The 21,770-nt window shown below is 47.2% G+C and overlaps 2 protein-coding genes across 2 annotated transcripts in view; both read left to right on the top strand.

The window, feature by feature from the left end:
- CHD2 (chromodomain helicase DNA binding protein 2) overlaps positions 1-21,770 on the top strand; it is a 309,839-nt gene that overhangs the window by 32,861 nt on the left and 255,208 nt on the right. The gene's annotated exons all lie outside the window — the stretch shown is intronic.
- SLCO3A1 (solute carrier organic anion transporter family member 3A1) overlaps positions 1-21,770 on the top strand; it is a 151,951-nt gene that overhangs the window by 119,549 nt on the left and 10,632 nt on the right. Inside the window, exons 5-9 of the mRNA XM_075159878.1 lie at positions 5,325-5,489; positions 7,449-7,647; positions 8,540-8,678; positions 14,558-14,733; positions 18,724-18,788. Of these exons, the coding sequence (XP_075015979.1) occupies positions 5,325-5,489; positions 7,449-7,647; positions 8,540-8,678; positions 14,558-14,733; positions 18,724-18,788 (744 nt within the window). The remainder of the gene's footprint in view (positions 1-5,324; positions 5,490-7,448; positions 7,648-8,539; positions 8,679-14,557; positions 14,734-18,723; positions 18,789-21,770) is intronic.

Here is a 21,770-nt window from a genome sequence, read left to right as displayed (position 1 = left end):
TCCATTTGGGAGCACAGGGAAGCGAAGGATTAATAGCAGGGAGAGGATAGATAAATGCTGCCATTGCTCTTTGCTCTCGGCTGGCAACCTGGCAGGGTTGTTCCAGTCCTGCGCTCTCCGTATGGTCTGTGAAAGCACTTCAGGCGTGGGCTGCGGCAGTCCTTGCTGTCCTGGGGGCACAGCTTTGCTTTCCTACCTCTGGTCTGCCTCAGGGACCTCTCTGCTATTTGGGGCCAGAGACGATGCTCGGCTGTGTCAAGGCACCTGTGCCCTCTGCTCGTGTCTGTCCGGCATCTGCCCTCTCCCTCGGTGTTAACTCCCTGCCTCTAACCCACCACCTGCTCCAGGACGTGCTTGGAAATATTTTGTTAAAATAATTTTTTTTTTATTCATATGGAAATGTCACTTCTACTGAATTGAGCGGTCAGTTCTGATGAAATTTGGTTTCAAAATGCTTCCTTGGCTTTATCTTTAACACCCCTGAAACGTTCTGCTCTAAATGCATTTTGTTTTGCAATGATTTAAACCAGAAATTCATTACATTCTGCCTGTCTGTCTAGCGAGAGAGATTAAAACTTAAAAGGATTGAAATTGATATGGAATCTTTCAGTTTTGGAGAGAGAAGCTCATTCACAAGGAATTAAAAGAAAACTCACTGTGGAATTAAATGAATTTCAAAACTGCAAATTCCCTAGATTTGGAAACATTTTGGTTTCTGTCCAGCTTCATTTCCAAGAGCGTAGGAGAGTTGGGATGTACAGCTGACAGCTGTCTTGTCTTCTGTTCAGTTCCTTCCTGCTCTGTGTACCAATCTGTTGAATACCTAGAGAGGGAGCTGCTCTGAATCCTGGATTTCTCTCCCCAAAAGCGCTCTCTGGGAGCAGACACGTAGCGCTGGGCCAGAAGCTCCCAGCTGTGCAGGGGGGTCCTGGGCCATGGAGAGCGTGTAGTCCTCAGTGGGAGTTCATACGATTGAGGCAGGATTAATGGCCAACAAGAGTAGTTTTAAACTCATGACTCTAACGAGTGATAGTGACAGCCTTTTGGAGGGAGCTCCATCTGTACTATCATTCACAGCCAGAGCAGTGAGTCTTTGGCCCAGATCTAGACAGCTACCAAGACCTCAGTGCCTTTTTGGATTTGGGTCTTGGCTCCCTACCAACACCTAAAGGGCTTGCTGAGAAGTCCTAATGTTAGGTAAGGCCCCACATCAGGTCACATCAGTCTCTGAGTTCCCTTTGACTTGGATTTCATGAGGGTGCAGGCTTTGTTGGCAGGTTCTTCTTGGCTGTTTCAAAGCCAGCATCCTTGTTATCAGAAGCTTTGATTAATTCAGAAAAGCCTTCAGCCTGCACGCTTCAGGGCAGAAGCTGAGCAGCAGCTGAGGTCAGGCAGAGCGTGTCTGTCTCCAAAAAGATACTGTGCCTCCCTGTGAGGGAGGTTTATGTCCCCCTCTGAAGTCAAGCAAAGGTGGTTGCTGGAGGCAAGATGATAGACTAGAAGGACCTGCTTTCCATGCATGAGAACATTTGCTTCAAGCTTGTTTCTGTCAAGAAGCCTCTTTGACATAGGTGTCATCCTTTTTCTTCATATCCTTTGTGATACTAATTTTGCCAAGGCCACATGGACTTCAGCATATTAAACTCACCTGAGATATCTGCAGTGCCTCTTGCCTTACTACTCCATCTTCTCTTTTACGGGAGCTGCCTCTTTCCAGGAGGTATTTTCTTCTTGCTGCCTGCTCTGTTTTCTTCATTCCTTATTCCTCAAGCCAGGTGGAGATTTTGCCTTTTGTTTTCTATTCAGATCTGAGGCTTGCTGCCTACGTTGCTATTAGAAGGTAGTATTTTGGCTCAATGCTACATTTCGCCTTTCCCTCACCGCACTGTCCTAGGTGGACTGGGCTGTAAACCTCCCTCTAATTTATTACTTTGCTTTCTGTGTTCCTCATCTTTACTGCAAATTGAAAACATGTCTCTGTAGGGTGCTCCAACTGGAAAAAGGGGCCTTGGTGATTGTAATGTTCCAAACAATTCATTTCAAGCACCAACGTGATGATTATAGTTTGTCGTTTCTGGAGAGTAGTTAAACCTCATGTAATGAGGTTGCCAATTATCCCTGGTACTCCCTGATGTTTAGTGACAAATCAAAGCTACTTGGTGTACATAAGTGTGTTTGCTTGTCAAGCCCGTGGCCTGTCACCCACAGCTGGCCCCACAGCAGGAGGTAAGGAAGATGCTTGATGCCTTGGCATGGGTGGTTGAGGTCTTAAAAAGTGGGAAGTCGAGGGATTGGCAGGGGTGTTGGAGAGCTTTGGGACATCCTCCTGGGTCCCTTCCAACCTATGGATGATCCTATGACCAACACTGCATGTGGATGGTCTGAAGAGTTGGGTTTTAAGTACTTCAGCAGTGAAAAGAGGCTGAGGTTTCTTGTTCTTCTCAGTGTATCTTGCCATGGCAATGAGAATCGCTTTTCTGCCGTCGTTTCTGTAACGTACTGGGTGCATTGGGATAAGGATGTTAAATGAGCTGTTCCTTCTGAGCGTGGGAGGGTGAGTCTTTCTGTGCCATGTCTGATACAGCACATGGGTTCTTCAAGTAGATTTTTGAGACTTTTTTGAATCCAAAAGACCTTTCCTTTTCCCATTTGGCAAATGGGCTTCAACCTCAGATTTATAGCTCCAAAGTGCTGCTACAAAGTGTTCAGCTAACCTTTGGGCCAACAAGGTGCAGGGTAACGTTTATCGTGACGTTTGCTGGGATCCGCTCCGGTGAAGAAGCACCATGGTTAGCTGTTGTGTTCCCCAGGGCTTTACTGTCCCCCATCAGACATTTTCCATTTCCCCTTCATACCCAGCACCATATGCCAGGCAGCTGAAAGCACGTCACTCTAGTCTATTGAGAGATTTTTAAACTTCATTGCTGACTTTTAATCTTGTTCCCAGAGGTACTTCACCCCAAGAACTGAGACAGATAAGGCAGCAGCAGGTGTCAAATGATTCATCTTAACGGGTGGCAGTAGCAAGATGAAAGGATATTCATTTCTATGGGGAGCTTCCTGTCATTTCCCTTAGAAAATGAAAGGGAACGAGCTGGCCCTGGCTGAGGAGATGGTGGAGGCTGCCAGGCATCGCCTGCGTTGCCTCTGCACTCTTTGCACTGGGTTTTGTGTTATACCCTCCGGCTGGTACAGAGCCCTGTTGCAGTAGACGGTAGTCAGACATGCAGTGGAGGACAGAATCTGTCCCAGAAGACTCTCACCTGGACAGGGGGGAAAAGCAATGATGAAGTGATGGGACTCGTAGCCCAACCCTGCCAGGCAGGGCAGTCACGAGGGCCTCCTCTCTTGTCAGAGATGCTGCAATAACTCTGCAAAATTTTTGCTGTCCTTCCCTAAGTACGAAGGATGGATTTTGACCTTGGTAATGCATGATGGTTTGGTGCCAGCCTTGCCAACTTCAGAAATAAAAGTCCATGCTCTTTAACTCCCTCCTCCAAAAGACAGGCTGTCATTGTTAGTATTTGGTGGATAAAGTTAGTGGTAGACCTTTGTGTCTTTGCATTTGAATTGGCACAAAGCTACATCTCGAGGAATCCATTAATCTCGAACAAACTGAACTCCAGAAGCACAACAGGCATTAATATCTTAAATATTGCTTTCCAAGCTCAGCGCTGCCAAATCCACTTTTGCATTTTCCCTCCTTTTCCTGGCAAGAAGGGGAAATTCTGTAGGTGGCCAGCAAAGAACTGAAGGAGGCAGCAGGTGGCTTCTGAGATCTATCCACATCTGAATCCCCCCACCCCCGTTTCTCCCTTGTGGCATTTTTTTTTTCCTCTTTTTTTCCCTGTTCTACTAAAAAATACTATGCCTCCAGCACCTTCATTATGTTCAGCAAATCCTCAGGAAGCAAGAATTTTATACAGCATGAAAAAACATTTGTGATATAAAGAGAACAGAAACTGTGGAGTGGCCTCTTCCAAAAAGGTTGGATCAAACCTAATTATAATCCTTTTTTCCCCCCCTTCCAAAGAAAGAACCAAGGGGACCCAAGCACAGCCTTGATAAAGAGGTGTGCATTTACTTGCTGAGGCTAGTGCAATTAGATTTTGCACCAAAAAAAGCCCTAAGGGAAAACAGAAGCCAACCCCAGAGAAATCTGTTATCTGCCAGACCCTGGTACACCATAGGGCATGTGGGGGATGGATTTTCAAAATGCAAATAGGGGTCCATTGAGGCTTCACTACACTTCAGCAAGGTAATTTTCAAACTTAATGATTTTCACATTTAATTCAGGGAGAAATTAGTCATCAGGTATTGAGACAAAGCAAGGCTCTCTTCTGTACTGGGATGCTCTCCTCTTCAAGCTGTGTTATCTCGGCAATAATTAAAATGTTCGTTGAAGTAGAAAATGTGCTATCTGATTCATTAGCCAGATTTCCCTTTGTAAGGTAACTCGTGTTTGCTTATCCGAAATAGAGACGAGCTTGGAGAAAAGGACTCTGGATGCTAATGATTTGGGAGGGAGGAGCAAGGGATCATGAAACTAAAGCAAGTGTGTGTGCGTCTTACACAGTGAATAGCTCGGTGTGTCCTCTTCCACCCTTGCAACCACCGAGGCTGGTATGGTCTGCACGGAAGGCGTTGCTTGGCTAGTGAAGCTCTGATTTATGGGAATACACGGGCTAGCATGCCTGTCCCAGCTGTGAGGTCCCTTGTGCCCATGGTGGCCGTGGCCCCAGGCTAAGCAGGAGAATTTCAGCTTGCACCCAAATGTGCTGCAAGAAGGTGTCCCTCAGCAGTGTTACATGGGAATAAGAAAATGAAGCAAATCTGGATGGCAGGAGAAGGAAAGGCCAAGGGTGAGCTGGGTTAGCTTCTGTCTGACAGCTTGCAAGAATTTGTGCGGTGCTGAGTACAGTACTCATGACACCCATCGGCTGGCTCAGCGTTGTTCATGGGGAGCAGGTAGGGAAAGGAGAAGGAGAAAGAGAATACTAGGCTTTGATTGACCTCCCTACGGGGGAAACAAAAGCAATGTTGGAAAACGCTGATCCTTCAGAATTTCAAAATCATCTGTAAGATGTAAACATAATGACAGGTGATTTCTTCTTGCACCCTCCTGGTATCTGAATCTTTAGATGACACTGTTCTGGTGTTTCACTTTGTTCTGGTGTTGCCACATTTCAACTAGCTTGTCTGTGCAGAATAGAAAATTACTCCTGATTTGAAGTGAGTTTGTCCTGCAGGAGGGCAGCAAGGCACCTCCAGCACCTCGAGTAGAGCCTATACAAAAACACCTCTCCCTTTTTTCTCTCTTCTAGTGATCCCCAAAGTAACTAAGCACTTGCTCTCCAATCCCGTCTTCACCTGTATCATCCTGGCAGCCTGCATGGAGATCGCGGTGGTGGCCGGCTTTGCCGCATTCCTTGGAAAGTACCTGGAGCAGCAGTTCAACCTCACCACCTCATCTGCCAACCAGCTCCTGGGTGAGTAACCACAGGGGCCACCAAATCTCCAGTGTCCAAAGGCATTTAAAAGTGTTCAGCCTGGCTGGTAACCACAACCAGGCTCACCGGTTAGGCTGCTCAGAAGGTGGCTTGCCCAAGGTCTAGAAATATGTCCGTGGGTGGGAGGGCTGGGCTCCAGCTGTGCCTTGGCTGCAGAGCCCAGAGCAGACCTCCGGCATCCTTCCTCCTCAGCTGCGTTCTCCACTGCAGCCCGCTGCAATCGCTTCCCCTATAGCCGAGCCCGTTGTGCGAGAAGTGGTACGACGTAGCCTGGCTATGAAAGTCTGTGGTGGTCCTGAAATGCAGGAGAAATCCCAACCAAACTGGGCCATTTGTTTGCCCAAGACTGCAGTTGCTCGCTGAGTGAAGGGCTGCCCATTGAACTGCTTGTCGCATGGTTCAACTGTCCCAGAATTCTCCAGCCCATCTCCATTTGGGTTAGGAAGCCCACTTTCTCCTGCTAGTCTCTCCTTTCCCCTTGGACTGGAAATGATAGGATTGCAATCAGCAGTTCAAACAGCCGAGCTAGGGCAGCTTGGTTGTCTTTCAAATGCCCCTTCTCTCTGACCATGCTATGCTGCTGCGGTTTCCCATATATATGTATTTCTCAATGTTCATTTGTTCCCTGTCAGGACACTGATGCATAGGCAGGATCTTCATTTATTTTCTCCTGCTGCTCATTCCCAAGCTGGCCCAGTGATTTGTTCATGACAGCCATTCTCTCGGCAGCACCCAGTTAAGATATCTGTGAGGTGATCTTGGATGATCTGCAGCCACAGGTCGCCAGATGGGCAGCTGGCAGTGATCTGTCAAAAACTGGGACATGATGAAATGGATGGATCTTAATATCAAAATAAGAAGCTTGCAAGCTGCTCTCCTGACAGTTATATTTTTTTTCCCATTGGACTCATTTATATCTTCTGGTTTTGACCTGGTTTTCCAAAAGAAAAAATCCCCTGCAGTCAATCTTGCCTCCCCCAGCAACACAGGAACTCACTGGTGAATTTTAATAGGGTTTGACAGAAGGGCATTCAGAGATGTTAGGATCTTCTAAAAGCCTGGCAAAGGAAAGCAACTTCACTGTTGACCCACTGGGAGGAGGAAAACCACTACACTGTTTGATGGGGGATGCCTGGCCAGTCAGCACGTGCGTACGGCGGGACGGTCAGCAGAGAGGGAATCACCCGTGAGCCAGAGCACGTCCTGCCTCTGACCTAGCAGTGGGAAAGGAGACTTTGATACTTCCACGGTCTTCACAACAACTTATTTAATTTAAACGGAGTTGCTGCCAGATTTCACAGGTGGCATTTGTGGCAATCCAGAAATGCCAGGATTTGGATGCACTGCTAAGCTTAGCCCAGGTAGGTAAGGTCTGGAGTATAACTGGCAGCAAAGGGATAAAAGTGAACCCAGACAAGCTTAGTGCGATAATGCATTTCTGTGCCTGGAAAGTGAGTCACATCTGGCAGTGATTTTGCATCTCACAGTTTAAGAAGATTCTTTAAGGGAGACTTCATATTTTCAAATGCGACTATTGCCTAATCTCTGAAGATCAGACTGCTGTGAAGTATACCAGGGCAGGGCTGATCCAAAGCCTCTAGACACTCTTGACTTTATTTGTCTGCCAGTGGTTGCAGGAAGCGTTAGAGATGCTGCTGCTTAGGTTAGGGTGGGCCAATCTCAGTAATTTTGGCATCTCCCGCGAATATGGACAAGAACTGGGAGAAGATCCCGGTTCTCTCTGCAAGGCAGCATACCCATTTGCATCCATTCCTCTCTTTTTGGGCAACCTCAGCTTGGTGCTACTCCAGCAGTTGGTCATTACAAGGTTTCCCCATGCTAGTGCACAGATCTCTCTGCTGGAAAGTAAAAAGCAGTAACAGTGTGGTTCACTGAGCCTCGCTCACACTTCTTGCTAACTGATTTTTCCTCTTGCAGGGATGACAGCAATCCCATGCGCGTGTCTGGGCATATTCCTGGGTGGCCTCTTGGTGAAGAAGCTCAGCCTGTCTGCTCTGGGAGCCATCAGGATGGCCATGCTGGTGAACCTGGTGTCCACAGCTTGCTACGTGTCTTTCCTGTTCCTGGGATGCGACACAGGACCTGTGGCAGGGGTTACTGTTCCCTATGGAAACAAGTGAGTCCCCAGAGAGTTTCAGGGTCTCATGCAGCCTTACCAACATAAATGCCATGTTATTGTCCTCAATGGTCAGCGCTGGCCCTTAGACAACCATGTAAGGCAAGCCTATAGGAGGCAATGTCGTACAGGACGCTTACTTTGGGAGGTTTTCATGCCACTCATCGCTGTGAGAGTTGAGTAGCTGCAGCTGACAACAGAGTTTTACTAAAATTGGTCAAACTGAATTGAAAGGTGCCAGACCTGATTCTGCACCCATGGCCACCTACGTAGCATTGGGTGCACCGCACCGTCTGGTTTCTCCTAGCAGCAAGGGACATGCCCTGCTCTGTATGTTTATTTAAGTGCCTGAGGGGAATTTGTAGAACCAGGTTTTAGATGCCTGGAAATTCAGATATGGTGAGGAGAGAGGATGCATGGCTCCCATTTTAATGGGAGAAATGAGGCACGCAGTGCCCTGTAGCATTCACAGGACTTGGAGAGAGTTATTATGTATTTCCTTATCTGGTGCTCCTCAGAGTGCAGTGGCGACTCTTCAGAAGATGACAACTTCAGGCCTTCAGCTCTTCAGTTACTGTTCTAGAACAATACAAAGCAATCTCCGCAGCACCTCTTCGGGTTTCATTGGGGCTTCTCATTGGGGTAACAAAGCAGCCCAAGCCCCTCATTAGATTCCCTATTGCAGAGGGATAGTGGCCATGGCGTTTCTGTCCCTAAGGAGAGGCTATAGTCTGGATTTCTTAAAGTTGGGACCCAGATAGCCTGCCCACTGCTTTTTGTAATTTGTTTGCCTTAACTACCCCCCTTCAAAGCCATCTTTGTGTGGCAACAATTGGAAAAGCTGGCTGATACCATCACACTGCCCATTAATTTCTTTCTTTTTCTCTTACAGCTCAACTCCAACCTCATCTCTGGACCCATATTCCCCCTGCAATAACAACTGTGAATGCCAAACTGATTCCTTCACTCCAGTCTGTGGGGCAGATGGGGTCACATACTTATCTGCCTGCTTTGCTGGCTGCAGCAGCACGGTGAGTGGGCTTTCCTCGGGACCTCTCGCCTGTAGGAACAATTCTGTGAGCGTGAGTGCATGGGGTTAGTGCGTATCTGGTAGAGTAGCTCATTTACAGTCAGCAGTGGTTACACTCCCAAAAACTAACATCTCAGATGGGCCTGAGCCGCTGTCATTTTTCACTCTGTTTCATGAACGCCCGCTGACTCTGGCAGCAGTCTGCTGGGATGGGATTTCTCATCCTCTTCCTCCTCCTCTGGTCTTTCTCCTCAGCATGGAAGCAGAGGAACACAAGAGGAGGTCTGCACGGTTGTCCACTGGCAGAACCCAGATTCTCCACAAGATCTCGCTAGCCCGGGCTCTGGGACCAGCTTCTCTTTTCTCCTGCAGCTCCCCATCTCCCTGCTTCTCCACCTGCCCGTGTTTTGCCCTGCCCAATCCTTTATTCTTTTTCCTCTTGTTCTTTTCCTGTATCTGGTTCCTAGACACATCTGACCAGATCCTGGTTTTATTCATCCTTGTTTAAGCTTCCCTTCCACTCCTGTTGCTTCTCTCTTTCCCTGCTTTGCTCTGAGGCAGCAGCAAGGGAGCAGAGACTCCACCAAAGACATTCTGCATTTTTCAGGTCTCTATATCTAAGAGTTTATTTCCTTTAGAAAACTCCTAAAGACCAAACCATTTCGGTGTAAAGATGATGTGGGGAATTTTTAACAATGTCTTAAAAGCCTGCTTTTCCTTTTTTTTCTGCTGAAATGCTAATGTCGTCTGGGTTATGCTGAAAATGAGTGCCTGCTGCTCCTGTGGGTGGGAACTGGTGGGGTTGCTGCAGTCCTTCCTCCCTGCCCAGGGCCATGCCAGGCATGGTGACCGCTGCCACACTGCCTGTGTGGAGCCTGTGGGAGGTCAGCCTGGTCGCAGTGACCGTTCACGGCTGCAGGGACGTCAACGCTCACCACATGCAATTATCCCTCCACGGCTTCGTCCTTCCTTTTCGGGGAGACATCAAACCTCCTTTCCTGCTCTAAAGAGACAAGCTGTCTGCAAGCTGTCTGCGAGCGGAGGTGCAAGCTTGCTGCTAGCAAGTGCAGCCTCATGGCCCAGATGACCTGGGAGCTTGTCCTGCATAAACCTCTTCTCTCCTCAATTCCCACTCCAGCCTCGGAGACGTAGGCATCCCCTTAAAATACCGCAGTTTCAAGGTGCTTTCAGCAACCCCACAAGGAACTCCAGCAGTGTGTGGCACATGTGAAGGCGTTACCTCCTGCGCTCTTCTTCCTCCTCCCAACGAAAGACAAGTCAATACCTGGGGCAGCAACACCATCATTTTAACAAGAAGCCAGCTTGTACGGGGCACACAGAAGAGCGTCTCGCCAGTTCACCGAGCCCTTAGCAGGAATACAGCTGGTGTGGTCTGTGGCTGGAGTGCAGGAGCGACCTCGCTGTGTGGTTCAGGGCAAAGCTCTGGAAGGAGCACAGTAATGAAAATTCAGCGTTGCCCCTTCAGTCTGCAGCTGCCTGACCTCGTGCTCTGCGAGAGCAAACCTGTGAGCAAAAACCTCGCTCTCCCTCACCCTCTCTCTTACTCATTCGTTCTTATTTTGCCTTTTTGTCATCATCTTGGGGTTCTTTTCATCGCTTTGTTTTGTGAGGTTTTTTGCAGTAACATTTTGAACACAAATTAGCGAAGCAATACCATCCTCTGGAAAGGGCATTATCAAGAATTATGGACCTGTTTGGCCATGCAATGGCCCTGAGGCAAAGCCAAATTGCCAAACCAGGTTTTAAACCCATAATCCAGGTAATGACCTGTCTAGAGGGTCTTGTGAATGTTATATGCTTGTGATGAGCCAAGGGTTGCTTTTTACTGGGACATAAAATTCTCTGAATGCTTTATTTAACTTTACTGCATTGGACGTTTCTGACTGCCTCTCTCCGCTTTTCCTCTGTGAACAATTTTTAAAAGCAATGAGAAGCTCAGTTTTTTCTTTTTCATTTCTTCTCTCTTACTGAGCTGGTTGCAGAGGTGCACCTATCCAAAAAGCTGTAGGAGTATCGGTGCTGACGGACAGAGATCTGGCACCCTCAGGAATTTCTCTTTCAAGCCATTCCTGGGAGTGACCCTTGCGTACAAAGCCTTTGACTGTGCACCTTGTTTGTTTGATGCCGTTGCTTCTCTCAGTGTCCCCTTTTGGCTGGAGATGCATGAATTCCAGCCTGGCATTACCGTGCTGGCATCTCTCAGCTTTGCACTGAAGTACCAGCCTGTCCTTTTCTGCCAGAGCCAGGGTTTAAAAAAACGAGCAATTAAAAACATGGGTAATTTGCATAAATAATTACCCCAAACTCAGTGTGCTGTTAAAGGTGCAAATTCTGCGTCTGTGCAGCTTCACATGCACACAGAAAATCCAGGCGTGCAAGCTGCTGGGCAGTGGAAGGCTGTGATAATGTGTGCTTGAATGCGGTGGGCTTGCAGACAAGGGAATCTGTAACAATTTGGCACAGGTAGCAAAAAGTTGCCTCTCTGCAGAACAAAGGTAAAACTCCATCTTTGATGTTTCCTTGTTGATGTCTGTGAGTTGTATAGTGTGTCAGTAATAAAAGATCAAAGATCTCCCAGGTAAGGATGGGGTGCAGCACTAAACATGCAGATGTAGTTGGTGCAAACTACTTGCACTACTTTGGGCTAGCACCTTGGTGCAAAATGGTCAGAAAAGCAGATTGAGGGGCAAAGTTTCAGGCAATGGAGGTGGGGTCCTTGTGGTTTGTTCACCAGGTATAAAATCACGCCAATGGGGGGAGAATTTGCCCCACCATTGCCAGAAACAGGTACTTTCTCTTCATTGATCATGGAATCATAGAATTGTTTAAGTTAGAAAAGACCTTTAAGATCATCAAGTCCAACCGTTAACCTTGCACTGCCAAATCCACCACTACACCATGTCCCTAAGCACCACATCTACACGTCTTTTAAATACCTCCAGGCCTGGTGACTCCACCACTTCCCTGGGCAGCCTGTTCCAATGCTTGACAACCCTTTCGGTGAAGAAATTTTTCCTAATATCCAATCTAAACCTCCCCCTGGCACAACTTGAGGCCATTTCCTCTCGTCCTATCACTTGTTACTTGAGAGAAGAGCCCAACACCCACCTCACTACAACCTCCTTTCAGGTAGTTGTAGAGCGCGATGAGGTCTCCCCTCAGCCTCCTCTTCTCCAGGCTAAACAACCCCAGTTCCCTCAGCCGCTCCCCATCAGACTTGTGCTCCAGGCCCTTCACCAGCTTCGTTGCCCTCCTCTGGACACGCTCCAGCACCTCCATGTCCTTCTTGTAGTGAGGGGCCCAAAACTGAACACAGGATTCGAGGTGCGGCCTCACCAGTGCCGAGTACAGGGGCACGATCACCTCCCTGCTCCTGCTGGCCACACTATTTCTGATACAGGCCAGGATGCCGTTGGCCTTCTTGGCCACCTGGGCACACTGCCGGCTCATGTTCAGCCGGCTGTCAACCAGCACCCCCAGGTCCTTTTCCTCTGGACAGCTTTCCAGCCACTCTTCCCTGTAGCATTGCATGGGGTTGTTGTGACCCAAGTGCAGGACCCAGCACTTGGCCTTGTTGAACCTCATACAGTTGGCCTCAGCCCATCGATCCAGCCTGTCCAGGTCCCTCTGCAGAGCCTTCCTACCCTTGAGCAGATCAACACTCCCGCCGAACTTGGTGTCATCTGCAAACTTACTGAGGGAGCACTCGATCCCCTTGTCCAGATCATTGATAAAGATATTACACAGAACTGGCCCCAATACTGAGCCCTGGGGAACACCACTTGTGACCGGCCGCTAGCTGGATTTAGCTCCATTCATGACTCTTTGGACCCGGCCATCCAGCCAGTTTTTTACCCAGCGAAGAGCACACCCATCCAAGCCATGAGCAGCCAGTTTCTCCGCTAGAATGCTGTGGGAAATGGTATCAAAGGCTTTACTAAAGTCTAGGTAGACCACATCCACAGCCTTTCCCTCACCCACTAGGCGAGTCACCTGGTCATTGAAGGAGATCAGGTTGGTCAAGCAGGACCTGCCTTACATAAACCTGTGCTGACTGGGCCTGATTGCCTGGTTCTCCTGGATGTGCTGCATGATGGCACTCAAGATGATCTGCTCCATAACCTTCCCCGGCACCAAGATTAGACTGAGAGGCCTGTAGTTCCCTGGATCCTTCTTCTGTCCCTTCTTGTAGATGGACGTCACATTTGCTAACCTCCAGTCAACTGGGACCTGCCCAGTTAGCCAGGACTGCTGATAAAGGATTGAAAGTGGCTTGGTGAGCCCTTCCGCCAGCTCCCTCAGTACCCTGATGAGAGCCCATGGGAAATAAGCAGCCGGTTCTGCGTGTTTGCCATGATGGGAATTTTGTCCCAGGATATTTCAGTGCAGATATGTACTTTCCTGGACTTAGATGGATTTTAATCCACAGGGCTGTGTCCAGGCTGGTTGCTAGCAATGCACTGCAGTAAAAGCCAGGAACTACAAATTCCTGTTGTCTCTGTGCAAACACCACTGCAGTGGTGCTAATTGTCACCATCTCAAAGCCTTCAGGTGGCAGCTTCTAACTCACAGCACAGGAATTTGTTATGTTAATTATTGCTTGCCAGCCAGAAAGGCACCTGCATGTCTACTCCAGCTCTCCTGGCGTTCTGCACTGCGGTCTCTCTTGTCCTCTGTGCGCTTATTTGGAAGAAAATCATTTGACTCCTATGCAGAAGGAGGAGATTGGTGTCAGAAAGGCTGGAGTAGTATCCCCATGGATCCTTATCTTTGGAGGCAGTGAACCAGAAAGTGTGCTTTTATATGGTCCTAAGGAGACCCCAGAGGAAAAGCAAAGGAATTTCTGCTTGAACGTGGTAGAGGGTAAGGGGAGGAGATACAGCTTTTTTTCAATATGTTTTATTTTATGGCATTACTCCTCTTACAAACATGTGACCTGCAAACCCAGGGGGCTGATGAAGACAAGCCATGAATCATTTATGATTATTTTGTTCTGTATTCGTTAAGGGATTTCTTGGTAGTATTGTGTGCCTTAATTGCACTGACATCCCCCACTCAGAAATTCAGGAGGGCGAGTTGGAAAATAAGAAAAAAAAAATCCCTAAATCTGTGACTGGCAAACAAAGCTTCTTTTCACCTCTTGCGCTTGCTGGAGAGATCAAAGAAAAATGCAGTCGTTTCACCCTCCTGATCACATATTGATAAAGTTTATCTTGCCTGACTTCAGCTTTTAGCTCAACGCAAATCCCTCTGAACCAGATGTCATTTATTAGTCCTGTAGTGCGCTTGAGTCCAGCAGGGTCTGTGCCACCAAGCTGTGATAGTTCAGCTCTTGGTGAGCCGCAGCACCCATCGTGGGTGGCTTCTCCCCGGGATTCAGGGTGCTGGAAGCAGACACCGAACCCGCAGCCAAGAACAGGGCTGCAGATTTACCCGCTTTTAATGTACTTCGGTTTAATTGCAACAGCCAAGAGGACAGAGGTAAATAAGAAAGTAATTAGAACCATAATAACCATAATTCGGGGACCTTCCTTGTCGCAGGAACACAGATCGTTTCTTTATTCTCCTCCAAAGGGGTATAACTTGGTAATAATTTTGTCACGGTGACATTCATGGGAGAGACTTGAAAGGAGTAGAAGAGAAGAAACAAGCCAAGGGATGGCTTTCCCTTGCTGGTAGCATGCATCAGAGCTGACGCGCTTCTGAAATTCTTTCCAAACCCCCCCCAAATAAGCACTTAGGAGTTACTTAATTGACCATTAGAGGATTCAGAGTTGCTGTTGGCAAGCCCTCGTTACAGAGGGCAGGTGGTGGGGGCTGTGGCTTTCCCTTCTCCTGAACCTCTGTGCTCCTCTGCAGAACCTCAGTGGCTGTTCGTGCCTCACCTTGGTCCCTGCCGAAAATGCCACCGTTGTTCCCGGCAAGTGCCCCAGTCCCGGCTGCGAAGAGGCCTTCTTGACATTCCTCTGCGTGATGTGCGTTTGCAGCATGATCGGGGCCATGGCGCAGACGCCGTCAGTCATCATACTCATCAGGTAGGACCGCTGCCAGGAGGAACCGATGAGCTCACCGGGGGCTGCTCTTGGGGTGGGAGCAGGGCTGGGGGGACCATGGGGGAGCCAAGGGTCCCACACAGCTCCTGGCTCTTGCCTTTTAGGCCGCACTGACTATCCCCAGATCCATGATTTCTGACTGAACCTCCGGTCAAGCCATCAGAAAATCCTCCTTTGACTAAGCACTCCCTGGTGGAGACACCTTGAAAGAGCTGCCCATATTTTCAAAAAATTTGGAACCTCCTCAGCAAATGAGGAGCTATGGGCTCAGACTTTCTCGTACGTTACTGCCTTTACATGCAGGCAGGTATTGAGGATGTGAAAGCCCGAGCAGTCCTGCCTGAATTTCAGCCCCGTTGTTTCAAGTGTTAATTTTAAACCAATTTCTCTCTAAGCCACTGTTTCACTTGGTAGTACCTGGTTCATCTGTGGCATGGCCACCCCCGAGTTCAGTGCCTACAGTACTGCCCTGCTAGGGAGAATACGGGAATTGCTTGAGTACAGCTTTGGTAAAATGGGAGTGAGGAGGGACTGGGCTTCCAAACAGAGATGATCCCTGCAGGGATGCTCCAAAGGAAGGTGGCAGGCTTGTTCTTACCGAGGCTGGGATTAGCACGGGAAGGGAAATACAGAAGTGCAGTTTCCAGTCCAGGTAGTAAGGACGTTAGAGCTGCACCAGGAAAGGCACAGAATTGCAGCCCCATGTTCTCAGCCCATAACAGCGTAATAAGATACCTTTAGAGATGGCCTGGAGATCACAGAAACCACGGAAAAATGAAAGACTGCGGCAAAGGCAGCTTTGGTCAATACCCCCCTGGCTAGAGTTTAACTTTTCTCACCCTGGACCAAGTCCAAGAACAGAAGGAACTTGAAAGTCTGAAGGACGTCTCTGAGTTGAGGCAATAGGAATAGGTGGGCAAAAGTAGCTTATTCAAATAACTGACCTTGTGTTATTTCCAGACACATGGAACGCTTTACCTTATGGTATACGTATATATCTAAGCCCACGTTTATCCAGAATTACTTATCTGTCCGGGCTGTCACTTACTGAGAATAATAACCAGAGGCATAAATAGCAGATCCATTCTGCTGCCTGGAAAATTCCAATAAAATTCAATCAATAAGGCCTGTATTAGAAACACACTCTTGAGTGGATCTTGGACAGAACAGCTCTGTGAGGGCATGTCTCCCTGCAGGATACAAAATGAGATATTCCACCTACTAGTTCGTTTCTCTCTTTGCATCCGGAGTAGCTAAAGGGAAATCAAATTTCTCATGATAAATATTGTGGCAAAAGTAATTTGAAGTTTGAAGAGTTCTTTGTTCAAGGGAGGATCCTGAATGGAGACATCTTAGTGCTGACTTCAAATGAGATAAGCCAGTCACAGGCAGGAAGAATAATACAAGGAAATGAGAAAAGCGAAGGGAATATTAAAACTACTCAGCTCACAGCTGTAGGAAATAAACAATTCACACATCCAAATTAGTAACTACACTCCCCTCAGAATCACTGATAGCTTCTAAAATGTACAGGGAAGAGCTGTTTGCCGAATACCACCTCATGTTTTCTTGCAACTGCTATCTTGGATAAAGCCTTGCTAAAAGAAAGTTTTGGCCTATGAATGTGTCCCTGGTGTCCCTGGCAGTGACAAGTGGCATTGACTCCCCTCACTGGGCCAGCAAGTTAGACTGGGACTGGTTTTGTGCACCCTGTCACGTGTCTGATGTGGCCACTCAGCAGGAACTGAAGTTTTAGCCTGAAACTGGTTTCATTAGAGGTAGCTGATTACTTTGGAGCTGAGGCTACAGAAGAGAGAGTCTCCGTGGGGTTTACGGACTGGCTTGGACCACTGCAGCAGGGAATAAAAATAAGAATAGGTTTGACTGAGCCACCCACCCACCCCCCAAGGCCTACTGGTATTGCTCATCTAGCATCCAAAGGGGATGTTCTTTCAGTGTCTGCAAATTAGATGTCTTGTCTAGGCAAGTCATTTCTTCACTGCTGTGGTCAGTGAGAAAAGGAGATGTCTCCAGGTGACAACTTTTACTCTGCCCTAAGGTACGGGGATTGAGTTTGGTTTTAAATACAAAAAAGTGGACAGATGGACACCATAGCTGATTAAAAACCCACTGTGAATATTTCACACAATAATCTATTTTTTCGATAAAATAAACTTTAATACTCCTTCTGTTTCCTTCATTTCCCACCCAGCTGTAGAATCCTATTTGAGCCAAGCCATTAACCACTGGAACATTTTTCCAAGGGTAAATACTTCATGGCATAAAGGCTTTATATTGAGCCTGGGAGCCTACCTGAAAACTCTGCTGAAATTCATCCAGAGGTCACAGGCTTCACGCAGGAGTCATGTTATGGTATTACGTGGCCTGTGTAATGTGTGAGGTGAGGGCAGGTGATCAGAACGGTCTTCTCTTAACTTAAAACCTATTGCTGTTTCTGGCTGTTTGATCGGTATTGTCTGATGCCCCTCCAATGTATTTATAGAGAGGACCACCACGGCCACCATGGATGCTACTAGCAGTGCTGCCTACAGACCTCTGTAAGGAGCTAATGGAAGAGGCAGCCGAGGCCTTTCAAGTTCCCCTGTGTGATGGATCTATTCACATGGGGATCACTGTCCTGCTTTCCCAGCCTTTATATACTGTGGGAAATAAAATGCTATTATAAGACTTAAGACCAAATTAATGGTTTCTGAAATTCTAAAGGCTTTCTTGAGCCTACCTCAAGAGGATGACTTCAGCCAGTAGCATCCTTGTGCTGGTTTTGGCTGGGATAGAGTTAATTTTCTTCACAGCAGCTGGTATGGGGCTGTGTTTTGGATTTGTGCTGAGAACAGTGTTGATAACACAGGGATGTTTTGGTTCCTGCTGAGCAGGGCTGACACAGAGTCAAGGCCTTTTCTGCTCCTCACCCCACCCCACCAGTGAGGAGGCTGGGGGTGCACAAGGAGTTGGGAGGGGACACGGCCAGGACAGCTGACCCCAATGACCAAAGGGATATTCCATACCATATGACGTCATGCTCAGTATGTAAAGCTGGGGGAAGAAGAAGGAAGGGGGGGACATTCAGAGTGATGGCATTTGTCTTCCCAAGTCACCGTTACGCGTGATGGAGCCCTGCTTTTCTGGGGATGGCTGAACACCCGCCTGCCGATGGGAAGGAGTGAATGAATTCCTTGTTTTGCTTTGCTTGCGTGCGCGGCTTTTGCTTTACCTATTAAACTGTCTTTATTTCAGCCCACGAGTTTTCTCACTTCTACCCATCCAGTTCCCACCCCCATCCCACTCCCTGGGGGAGTGAGCGGGTGGCTGTGTGGTGCTTAGTTGCCATAAACCACGACATCCTTGAGCTAAGCGTATTATAAAGCCATGAATTATTTTTTAAAGCACCTTTGAAGGATAACACTAATGCAATAAAGTGGGTTGTGTTCGTAGCAAACGGCAGTGCAACCGTTGTCTTCCCAGCATAAAAAAAATTTGCATGCTAAAGTCACGCCCATGAAAACTAGTCTCCTGGTGGGAGGCTTGATTTAACAGGCTGACTGAACCTTTTGGTTCGTCATCCTCCCTTTCCTCTCTTGTTCCCAATAGCCTGGGAAGTTTCAGAACAAAAAGTTTTCTCTCCCTCCAGTTCTCAACATCTGGAACCTTGAAAGCATGATGGGGAGCTTGTAAATGATCATTTACTGGGATGGGAATTTCATTTTTCCCCATCTGATGACAAGATTAACTGTTGTTATTAATGACTTAGCTAAATTCCTGAACCTATCACCGATGCAATTACTTTTGGGGCTGTAGGCAGTTCAGGCGAAGGGAGAAGAAAAACCCCATTAATGACTTTTTGAAGAGGTGGTGGTGGCATCCTGGCTGACAGCACAGAATGGCCACAGGCTGTGTTAATCAAAGCAGAACAACAAGAATCGATTTCACTCTCTCCCTCCCTCCTTCCTACAGAACCGTGAGCCCCGAACTCAAGTCTTACGCTTTGGGGGTGCTTTTCCTGCTTCTCCGTTTGCTAGGTAGGTACAAAAATTTCATGTCCTTCTCTCCTGTCCTTTCCTCCCTCACGGAAAACTGTATTTTTAACGTGCAAACGTTGACATCTACTCTGTGCAACGCTGTCGTCATCATGAGTGGGGTCTGACGCAGCGGGGTCCAAGCCCTCTCTATGAAGGACATCACGTCAAGGCTCCTGAAGGCACCTTTCCTGCCATTTGAATTGTGCTAATGGAAGAAAATGCGGTGTTGCATGAGAGATGACTGTGTCTGCCATGGTCCCACACAACCAGTTACTCTTCTATAGCTGTTATTAACATGTCAGCAGCTTGCAAAATTACTGCTGTATTGCATATTGCTGAAGTAGAGGGACAGGTCCTGTGTTACATGGTGTGTTTGCCCCTTCCTTCAGGTGTCTCGGAAAGGAAAATGGTAAAATGAGACAGGCTGAGTCCTTGTATTCTCCTGTGGGTTAATATCCCATTAAAATGCATATGGCTGTTCCTCTGGACCAGTATGTGCTTCTCATGTATGAATTAAAAGGAACACATTGGGCTGTTCTTCACCTGCTTCTTGTTTCTGGGTGGAGGTTTTTTCCCCCTTTTGAGGAGGTGGCTCCTATTTTAAAGCTCCTATATTTCATCTCATTAATCTCAATGATTCAGGGCAAAATCCTCTGTGATCTGTCTTTGTATGGGTCCATCTCATGCACGGGGTTTCTGCATGTTGTGGGGATGGAATTTACTTTTTTTTTTAGCAGGGCACGGGCAGTACCTTCCCAGCTTGACCCCCCAGTTTCAAAGGAAGGAGCTGGAGAGTAAAATGCCATCTCTTAGGCTGCAGCAAGACACTAGGAAGTAAGGGCCCAAAAATCCCACAGTACTGCACATTGCTTTGAATAAGTGACCTCATTTATTTACTTATTTTTTGTAACACCCTACTCCCCATTAGCTGAAAGGGACATGGTGGTCCCAGACCAGTTTATGATAAAGCCAATTAGATTTTCATTGCTTTTGGTGAAGTAGCTGCAGCCATAGAGAAAGCTCCATCAAGTGATCTTTCTTACCCAGAGCTCAGAGAACTCAAAGGGAAGCTTTTGGGTTGACTTGGGTCAGGTCTGGTTTAAGCCTTGCAAAGACAGCATTTTCTTTAGCTGTCGGTGCTGCTCTCAGATTTTGGCCTGTCTTCAGCTCTTGCTGGCTGAATGCGGAGTGTCAACAGGCGAGTGTGCGAGGAAGACGGCTGTGAGCTGTTGTTTCCAAAGGAAAAAGTACTTAAGGGGGGAAATTTTCTCTTTTCTCTTCTCCTTTCAAAAGAAAGAAACCTCCTGAGATAGCGGCATCTTGAATTCCTCCAAAACCAGGCTCAGACATGTATGCTTAAGTTGAATAGATCTTTTTTTTTTCTTCCAATAAAGAAGCCATAGTAAGAATTTAAACTCAAATCTTTATATGTTGCTCTGTCGCTAAGGAATTTCCATGAAATAAGACAGTACATCCTGAAGCATATCAGCAATGTAGCTTGAACCCACAAAAAATGAAGAGAAACGTACTTTTCAATGTGAGCAAGGGTATCCAAATCTTGCCCTTAACAACCTGAGGTTTGAGAATAGCTTTACTGATTTATTTTAAAAGCTTTTCAGTTCACCTTTAAGCTTTGACTTAAGAAGAGAGTGATAATAGCTGCTTCTTGAACCAAAGGGGAGAGTATTAATAGAGGAGGTATGAGACCCAGAGGTGCAATCGTAGCTAATAGATTTCGGTAAGACAGAAGCAGCTTTTTTATACAGCCCTACAGTTTCTGCAATGAAATATATATATAGCAGAAATTCTTGCAACACTTTGCAGTAAGAGGTAAAACATGATTGAATCTTTTTAATATTCACTGTAATAACATGAAACGCGACTGAATTCTCCCGGTGTCCTCCTGGATGTATTATCTCATTCCATAGGAATTCTGCTGTGAGAGGACAGCATAACAGTGTCTTCGTATAAAAGCGTTACTGCAGTTTCTCAGAGAAGAGAGTAAAGCAATGCTATTGGAGCCAAAGGTTTGGAACGGAAATGTCTGGAATGGCAACGAGTTCTAGACTTGTAAGATCCAGGATGCATTCTTTCTGGATGGTGTTCACCGTGCATCCTAGCAAAGCCTCGGCTTACCAGGGCACTTCCTATTGTTTTTCCTATGAGCCCATGTTGTTTCCCTCTCTTCTTCCAACCTGACAAAACCACGGTGTTTTTCTCTCAGGACTTTCCAATCTGTAAGGCAACCTCTCAACTCCCATGTCTCAGAGGGTCTAGGCACCAAGTCACTCCTGTGAGTCTCTTCTCCTCTCCTCTGGTAAAAATGACCTGAAACACTCAGGTGTTTTTCATGTATTTTTCTTTAAGGTTTCCACATCTGTGCCTGCGTTCACATAGGTGTAGCTTTGGAGTTCAATGAAACAGGCCCTTCCTAAAGTCTTACGTGGAGCAATTTCCAAGCCAAATTATCTTGAAAACCTGGAAAGCCAGCTGAAGCCAGCAGATGGGGATGATAGCTCTCTCTGAAGTTCAGCCTATGCATCTCCAAAGCTTTGTATCAACATCTCTCAGCATGGTAACAAGTAGGGGCTCACACCTCAAAATTATGATCCAAATGCAGTTTTCTCTTAGTCCAGAAAGTGTGCGGCTCCTGCCTCCTCGGTCACTGCCGCATCTGGATGTTACCCCCTTAGGTGGCATCCAGCGCCAGTGCAGCACTGGGCACACGAACTGCATTCAGCAGCACAACGTCTTTGCTTGTGTCTGGCAGCAGCCCAGCTGAAATTTTAAATTCCAGGTAGAGTGTGTGGTTGTCCACAGGTTAAACAAAAAAAAAGCATCTTTTAACGTAGAAGCAGAACCAGCCGTCTGGAATTTCCAGTCATTGAAATGACAAATAGGGAGCTGGCGCTGACATTTTTTCCAGAACATAACCAGGTTTTTAGATGTGAATACTGGAACTAGTGTTTCTAACAAAAAGAT

Source organism: Calonectris borealis, chromosome 11, assembly GCF_964195595.1.
Source record: "Calonectris borealis chromosome 11, bCalBor7.hap1.2, whole genome shotgun sequence".
Classification (NCBI taxonomy): Eukaryota; Metazoa; Chordata; class Aves; order Procellariiformes; family Procellariidae; genus Calonectris; species Calonectris borealis.
The sequence above is the reverse complement of the archived record's forward strand: the minus strand, read 5'-3'. Positions and strand labels throughout refer to the sequence as shown.